This window comes from Callionymus lyra, chromosome 2 (genome assembly GCF_982586985.1).
Source record: "Callionymus lyra chromosome 2, fCalLyr1.hap1.1, whole genome shotgun sequence".
NCBI classification, from domain to species: Eukaryota; Metazoa; Chordata; class Actinopteri; order Syngnathiformes; family Callionymidae; genus Callionymus; species Callionymus lyra.
Genome location: NC_141819.1, coordinates 23,290,679 through 23,299,617, shown reverse-complemented (window position 1 = coordinate 23,299,617; position 8,939 = coordinate 23,290,679). Strand labels below are relative to the sequence as shown.

General features: G+C 40.4%; 1 protein-coding gene across 1 annotated transcript in view; it reads right to left on the bottom strand.

The window, feature by feature from the left end:
- Positions 1–3,482, bottom strand: part of tha1 (threonine aldolase 1) — a 3,747-nt gene extending 265 nt beyond the window's left edge. Inside the window, exons 1-7 of the mRNA XM_087782838.1 lie at positions 3,186–3,482; positions 2,584–2,667; positions 2,306–2,394; positions 2,050–2,235; positions 1,800–1,937; positions 1,537–1,729; positions 1–343 (exon numbers count right to left, since the gene is read on the bottom strand). The exon at positions 1–343 is cut by the window's left edge and continues 265 nt beyond it. Of these exons, the coding sequence (XP_087638964.1) occupies positions 27–343; positions 1,537–1,729; positions 1,800–1,937; positions 2,050–2,235; positions 2,306–2,394; positions 2,584–2,667; positions 3,186–3,456 (1,278 nt within the window). The 5' untranslated portion in view covers positions 3,457–3,482 and the 3' untranslated portion in view covers positions 1–26. The remainder of the gene's footprint in view (positions 344–1,536; positions 1,730–1,799; positions 1,938–2,049; positions 2,236–2,305; positions 2,395–2,583; positions 2,668–3,185) is intronic.
- Positions 3,483–8,939: the final 5,457 nt, after the last annotated feature.

Genomic DNA, 8,939 nt, shown 5'->3' with positions numbered 1-8,939 from the left:
TCCACGTCCATAAAGATTGTTTTAATCTATATTTTTTTAAAAGACCGAAGAGTTCCCTTCCCGTATTGAGAAACTACAAAGCGAGCCTTCTGAATGGCCAGTTGTGTGTCCTCTTCAGATACGCCTAGATGGAACACAGCCCGCACGAAATTACCAAAATGGGGATACATGAGGACTCGTACCCCCTGACCGAGCGCCTCCTCCTCACCCTCTCCCACGTCTGCCATGTGAGCACAGAACTGTGAGGCGGTCAGACTGGAATGATTGAGGCCAAATCGCAGGAGATTAGTCTCCACCGCCGCCATGTCAAAGCTGAACAGAAGGTCGTCGATCGTCAACAAACCTGGAAGAGGCAGAAGAGGAAGAAGGATATGTTGAGCTCAGTGTTTGAAGATGCACTCAAACTACTACCATCCATCAGCTCAGTGACAAACCTCAGTGGTGAATCCAAACATTGTTTTTAATGTTTATCAAAAGCAGTTCAATGCCTATAAAGCCAAAATTAGCTATATTTAGATACATTGTTTTTGGCTCCCTCCGGTTTCCAAATAGTGTTACTGCAATTTCATTGAAGCGTTGTTTAGAAATCGAGAGAATATAATAACAACATAAAGGCTTTTTAAGTAAGTAAGTAATATTTGTAGAGCGCTTTTCTAGACCAGGGTTTTAAAGGTAGTTTTCTTGGTAACTTTAAAGTCTTAGTACTTCAGTCGTTTAAATACTGAACTCTGACGAGGGCATGGGAAATATGGCCTAAAAGTAAATTCGTAATGTTACCCAAAAAATCTCCGTCATTGTCTTATAATGGAGGAAAAATACTCAATAACTTACAATTTTTAATTTACTCCAATTTGATTTGATTTGAGTTTTAGTCCATTTTCAAGCTAATTTAGTGTCATTTGTTAGATCCATACGCTTTTGAGACTAGTCCAGCATCAGTTGACCAAAAGTCATTGAATGCATTACACTCCATCAGATGTTGTAACTAAATGAAATGAAATTAAATAATGTCTTATTTTGGTTAATGTTGTTAAAGAGACATTTGATGTAGTTTTGTCAATTATTGTTCCACCACTGCATCGGTTTGAGATGCTGATATGAGTTAATACAAGCTCCAGGCCAGTTCAAAACTACCGATGAAAACTGCTCCTTTCTTAGGACAAACTTAACTCTGGTTAGCAGTAGCTCACTTTTACAACTAGATTTCCCGCAACATTAAACTCTAAATGAATGGAATAAATTGTAAAACTCTCTTCTCTATCTCTGACCCACTGGTTGGTGGTCACATGACACTCACAGACTCTCCGGCTGGATAGTGAAGAACATTGTTAAAATGATTGCTCGAGAGATAAACTAGGTGTGAAAGTCGCTAAAATTGTAACATGAGACAAGTACACGCAGGTTAATTGTCGTTAAAAAAGAATGTCGTCTACTCTGGATCCAAGGAGCCCAAGGCTGTGCGATAAATTGGAAGGAATGTTCTAGTGTGTTGCAATTTCTTAGTGTGTCGATTCTTTTGAGAACATTGGAGCTCACCCTCGGCAAATGTTTTTGTATTCCTGTGATCCTCCACAAGTCTGTCCACCATCTCCAGCAGGGACAGTTTTCCAGCTGCCGCCAGGATCCCGGTCTGTCTCATCCCACCGCCCAGAGCCTTACGACACCTCACTGCATGGCCGATGAAATCCTTGGGTCCGGCCAGCATCGTCCCAATGGGAGCTCCCAAACCCTGCAGGAAATATGAGACGGCACATTATTTTTAAATTGACGGCCCAGTCCTGGACAAATGTCGGAGTTACCTTGGAGAGACACACACTGACTGTGTGTGTGTGCTGCAGGATGGTGGTCACAGGGACCCCCAAAGCCACAGCAGCGTTCATCACCCGGGCACCGTCCATGTGAACCATCAGACCATGTTTGTCAGCGAAAGAGCGAACCTGCAATACATCTTATGATGAACTTTAGCCAGCTGAAACATTATGACCACTTGCCTAGCAATGGCTCTGGGGGGGGGGGGGTCACGATGTTGTGACCGATACTCAGCGTTACCTCCTGCAGGAACGTGAGCGGCAGGACTCGTCCACCTCGGATGTTGTGCGTGTTCTCTACACAGATGAGCCGGGAGCGAGGGTAGTGGGGGTCTGGGTAGCCGTGGCGGATCTTTGACTCCACCTGGTCCAAGTCAAAGGTGCCGTCCGGAAGGTTCGTCACCGTTGTGGAGTGCACTCCTGCCAGCTGAGGCGACATGAAGCACAGGTACTGAAGATCTACGCAAGATTTTAAGATTTCCATTTGGGAAACCTACCTGGGCGCTCCCTCCCTGCTCGTAGATGTGCAGGTGAGAGTGATCGCCCACGATGATCTCGTCGCCTCGCTCCCGGCAGTGAACCATCACTGCAGAGCAACACGAGGAAGAATGTGGTTTAAGATGAAGTTTAACTCGACTTTATTTGACAATCGAGAGACATGCAGGGAATATAAAGACGTCCACAAGAGGACGTCAAATGACAACGAATCTGCTTCATGTAGAATTAGAGTGTTGTCTTCATGAACAATTCACCAACGTCATAAAAACAAACTCACCCGCGATGAGGTTGCTCATGGTTCCTGACGGGACGAACAGGGCAGCCTCCATCCCAAACATATCTGCAGCCATGTCCTGCAACTCTACATCCAAAAACACAAAGGGAATTTAAACAGTATACCTCCAGGAATGCAACTTTGAAGGAAGTAGAAATACAGGTTTTTTAATGATGTTATTGTCAAAGAATAATAACATTTGAAAACTTTTCTTCTTTTCTTCTTGTAATTATAATGTTATAATCGTAGACAATTAAATACACAATCCCTGCTCTGACGCAGCTTCTTGTCATCCTGGAATCTCGTTAAATGTATTTCTTACTCGTGTTATCTTATCTGAAGATCAGTTGTGTGTCTCAAACAATGACTTTGAAACTCATCCGAAGAAAATCAATCATTACATTTGTTCTATACGCGTCTTCACGCCATTGAACTCAACCTCAAATATCTTAAATATGATCATAACAAACTGTTTTTTTCCAATTCGTAATTGAATTGACAAATTGTTAAATCTTGAAAAAGTTATCACAAGACAAAGGTTTAAATAACATAATACAAGAGAGCAGAACAACAGGTGCAGGTGAAGTACAGTGAGCGGGTCTTGCCGTTAGTAAGAAAATCTTCTCCCATCACGTCATCGTCCACTGGAGCCTCGTACATCGCTCGTCTCATGGCAGGTCCAGGTTTGGTGACCGTGTCGCTGCGCAGGTCCACGACCCGCACCTGCTGGACCCGGATCGGTGCCGTGTCGCGCGAGGTTCTTGCATTTCTGTAGTGTCTTGCGGGACTGGGCGACACCATGGTGGCCCCCTTGTTTGAACCCAAGCATGGACGGAGGAGTTTGGAAAATCTGCAGGAGAAAGTTTTCAAAGACATGTCTGAGCAGCTGCTTTAAACTTGTGGCTGACGCCGCTCGAGCCGCGAGATCACTGCGGGAAGTGCGAGCTCTTTCTTACGTTGCATTTCAAAACAAAGGGCATTTAGATGGCTCATATACTTTTATTATTTATTTTATTACTTGGTCGACACCAGTTAAGATTGGCAGTAGACCCCTAAAATAAATGAAAAAGTAAAAAAAAATACCTTAATGAATTCATAAAAATACGATGAGCCAGTGAAAAGCTATTTTATTTTGAAATTATCGACCTTCGTTGTCTTCTCTTTCTGATCTGATCATCTGTCAGTGTAACAAATCTTGGATTTTTTTGAAGAATTCAGGTTTAAGGATTTATTCATGGCTTGCCTTCATTGGGTCTTTGTTTAATAACAAAGCCGTATATGGATCATTGCTATCGACAATCATTCATTGCTAGGCTTGTAAGTAGAGCTCCGAGCTTTCGATTGACATGCACTGACCCCTGAACACCACACGAGGGCGCCAAGTAAAAACACAAACGTGCCTTCGTAACTAAACTACAGATGATATTCTAAAGTGACGAGCAACAAATGCTTATTGAGGGGACAGTTGTAAAATGTTAAAATAATAAATAAAAAGATCGGTTGTCAGGTATTAAAGAACACAGAAAGGTGTGTTTTAAATTGATACTAATTTAAAAACAAACTAAACATGTATATGTGACGATATGACCAATGGTTATAACAATTGTGTTATTTTAAAACATTTAAAATACATTCCAAGTCAAAATAACATTTGACAGAAGAGAAAACAGAACACTGACGAATATAAGTTGTTTTTAAGAAACGTCATGTAGCCAGTAAAACAAAATAAAAGAGAAAAACAAAACAAATATATATATATATATATATATATATATATATAAACAAATAAACAATATATATTTATATATATATATATATATATATATAAACAAATAAACAATATATATTTATATATATATATATATATATATATAAAGAAAATAAAAGGGGGACAGTCTGAACAAAAAAGAAAACTATCTTTTGTTTTTAAAACAATTAATTTTATCTTTTGGTCTTCCAAGGTCACATCCATCAGTTTCTTTAGGGTATAACTGATTTTGTATAACTATACAAATACAATACTTTATTGTATAACAAAGTATTGTCAATTGAAACATATATTTTGTTCTAAAATCTTAAATGACTTACTTTTTCGATCTGCAAATTGGAGGTCAGACAATACTTTGGAGCCCTGACCAGTGTGTAAAAAGAACATAGAAGCAAACTTCTCTGCAGGTCTGATGGGTATCATGTCTATTTGTGAAAGTGCTGCCTCTAGTGGTCAATCTAACACATAGCATGGCGACATCCGCAGGCTTCCTCGGCAAACACTCACTGATATTTAATCACTTAATAAAAGTCTCAGTGTGTGTTATCTTCACTCCGTCGTCTGTAGTTAAAGTTGATACTGCCAGTAACGGTGCCAGCCTTTTACGAGCCATAACAAGTCGCCATTAAAAGTCATTAGCAAACATCCGCATGGATAAAAGGCCACAGTGAGTCTCCAGAGCCCGGCGAGAGCTGTGAACACACACACAGATGAAGAAGCATCAGCAGCGCCGCAGTGGTGCAGGACTCCCAGGAGCAGGAGCAGCTCAGGGATGTCTGCATCTTCACTGCTCCTACATATCACCGTTCCTCTTGTGTTCAAGTTCCTCTTGTGTGACCTCCAATCATTCCCTTCCCGCACGTGAGAGGCGCATTTTGGACAAAATATTGAATTAGAGAAAAAAGCCAGAGTGGGAGAAATGAAGGAGAGGGAGAAATATTGACTCCTTCTGGGAAGGAACGAGACGGCAACGCCTTTCCAATAACCATAAACCCACTGAGCTGAAAATAGATGGGCAGAATGAATAAACCAATGTGTTCATCTCACATGAGCTCTTCTCTTCTTCAGGCCGAGGGGATGGAGGTGACCCCCCCTAGTCTCTCGCTTCTTCTCATGCTCCCTTTGACCGTGACAGAGACATTAACTGGAACAAAACAGGTGTTTATGGGAAATTCTTCTGCAGAGGACTTTTTTTTTTTCAGGCTAACACACAAACACTCTGCAAAAGTGTAGATAAAAACATCTGCTTCACGCTTCAACGAAAACCCTTCATGTGTCGAGCCATATGAACGCACACACATAACAAACACGCACATGCTATTGTATGATTCTTTGTGTTTCTGTGGGTTTTGTTTGCATTGATGCAGGTATTTTGTTTGTTTGCCAACATATGTACAGTTGCTTTTATCTTTTGAATGTATATACGTATGTTTGCTGTTTCAAAGGTTTTTTGCATGTGTCACTTTTTTTTGTAATATATTGTATCAAGCTGCAATAAAGAACAACAAAGCCCTTTGTCATTATTGACATTGTTAGAAAGAGGTGACTAAGCATTTTGACCACAAAATAATTCAAGTTGAAGCAATAATTACCGCACACACCTCTTTCATGATGCTGACAAAACAGTGAACTCCCATGATGACTTTTATACACTCCCCTATACACTTGACGGATGATTGGTCGCTACCGCATTTAAATTCTACGTCTCTGTCGCTATTTAAATAGTGATTGAAAACTGTGATTAGTTGGCTGGGCGGCAAAGCAGTATTGGAGCTGTTCAGGTCCCCATTACTGAAAGGGTTGTTGAGAGGGATGGCTATGTTGAGGATGCAAACAATTACAATATTTTATATTTTATTTTACACTAAAACAATATTTTTGATAATTCAAAGTAATTCCTTAAAAAAATAATCCCTACTAGGCTGCTTTTGTTCAATCCAGGGTGGTTTCAGAGCACAACCCACACAATAAACGAGAGACCACTGTATACAAGAGGTGTTAGATTAGATCACAATGTCTTTATTTCATAAAACTGTATCGGCTAAACCTTTTTTAGGGGCTTTAAAACATTTTTTTTTTCGCAGTTATTTTATGCTTTACCGTTCATTAACTGAGTTTAAAGTCAACTAATTCGATTTTTTCATTTGTATATTTTTGTGCTGCCATTAAACTTTCAGCCGCTAAATAGAAACAGTAAATAGCAGGAAGAATGAAATCCCACAATATCCCATCAATGGCTGAGGATGAGAGGATACAGTCGACTCCAGCAGCTTTAAAAGATGTTTGTACAGATTTTGGTCTCAAAACAAATTAAATCAGTTACGACTTCGTCAAGAGTCATGTGGTCTGTAAATACTGCAACACCAGAGTCAAGTACTCGACAATACTACAAATATATACTTGTTATCTTACAGAATCGCAATTTATGATATCGTTGTCCATGTATCGTTAGACATATCATATCGCCAGATTCTTGCCAATACACACACCTACTGTATAACATATCTGATAAACCCAAGACCTGGGGGCCAACGGTGGTCCACTAAGTCATTTCATGAGGCCTGCGAGCAGATTGAATACATGTTGAAATTGTGTCAAAGATGCCAGTGTTAAGATGTGATCTTAAATCCATCTGGAAACGTACAGAGAAAAATGATGCTGAAGTGACTTTGATGAAAATACTAAAACAAAATTCAAGGAGTATAATTCATGTTTTCTCAGAGATATTTTATTTGTATTTCCGTCTAAGACGACTGCTATCCAAGGTTAAAGGTCATCCAATAAATATACATGTTGTTTGATTCATGTCTCTGTTTGACATTTTGGCCCTTGCATGATTTAGAGTGACACCACTTGTGTTTATGCTCCGTGCCAGAATCTACATACATGCGTTTGTCTCAAAAAATCCTCAAAAGTCAGTTAAAATCGGAGCGAGGAGTCGAGCGGAATCGAACCAGCAACATGGCAGCTGGTGAGGCGCCGCAGATGCATCGTCAGACCTGAGAAGAGCTTCCGAACGCACCATTGAGCGGCGGTACATCAACCACAGCAATCAAAGGAGTGTGTAAGTGTGTGTGAATGTGCGTGTCCTCATCCGTCTCATCCCTCGTTCGCCCGCCTGCTTACTTCACTTCTCGCCCTTTTTTCATTCAGCTGTAATTATAGCGCTCCAACCTTTCTCTTCCAGGAACCGTCCTATCTTTTTTTTTCACCTTCATTCACTTAGCAGTCCTTCAGTTTACCCCCCGCAGCGATCCTATCAACCTCCTGACCCCCTTTTCACTCTCTTCCTAGACCTCCTCCACTTCATCATCCTCTTTTCCCACTCTTCCCTCGCTCCCTCTCTCGCGCTCACTCTGGGAAGTCATGTGACTTCTCTGAAGCTAAGCCCTATAAACCAGCAGCAGTTGGGGGGCTCAATGTCTGGACTGCTTGTGATTGGCTCTTGCATTCAGATGCTTTTCAATGTGGGAACACACACACACACACACAGTGAGGACCCCTGCTTCCTCCTGGAAGTAACAAATGTGTTTCTTCACTCTAAGAATATAAGGGGGCGTACCTTACTTAATAAACCCACATTAACACAGATCAATGGCTTTCCGTGGAAGACCGTTCAGTCTCACATGTAGGAGAGACACACAAACACACACACACACACACACACTCATAAAAGCTGATCATAAACCATTTAACGTTGAGGTTGTGTCGATGGTGGTCACTTACTTTAATCACCTTCTTAATTAGGGCCTTGATTTAAAATGCACTCAGATATTAATAGCTCTCGCTGAAGGTTTTGTTGGGATGTCTGGAGGATATTAGAAGTTGAGAAATGTTTTAATAGATTCAACGAGTGGTGAAAAGATTAATGGTTTTCCTCTCTTTTGGGCAAGTGGTTCCCAAACCTTTTTAGCACATCAAAAATGGCCTCAACAAACTTTACCAACGTGATAATGTCACTTCGATAGGTAAAAATCTACAAATGATAATCATAATAAGCAGCTCAAAAATCTTTATGATCTGTGACACAAAAACCGGTTCAAGTACGTAAAGTCTTCCCTCGATGCTATGTTCAGGACACTTGGCAATAGGGAACAAATCAGAGTCAACACTAGGTGATTTCATATTTCTATAGAAGCAATGCTTAATGCTGTTTGTACCCTTTCTTTATCTTCTTTGTTGTTCTTCTTTTTACACTTTTTTCTGCCAAAATCTTTTTTACTCTGCACCCAAGACCACCTAGGGAACCACTGCTATAGGTAGTACGGTACAGAAGTAGTCACACAGTAGTTACAAGATACATAAATACACACAGTTGTAGGTCTGTATAAAGTATGAATCCGCTCTCAGTAGAAAACAACTCTTTTATTAGGGAATACCACGTTCTGTGATCAACAGAAACACATCAAAACTCCACTTTTGTCTGGGTCTGCCCTGGTATATTTATTAGTTAAAAATGTCTGGAACACAACTAGCTTCTTGCAATGAAATGGACCAAAGTTCTACTTTGAGTCTCTCCTGGATGTTCAAGGTTCAATTTCAACTACTTGTGAATATGAATAGGAATATATATGAGATGAAAATATAGTAT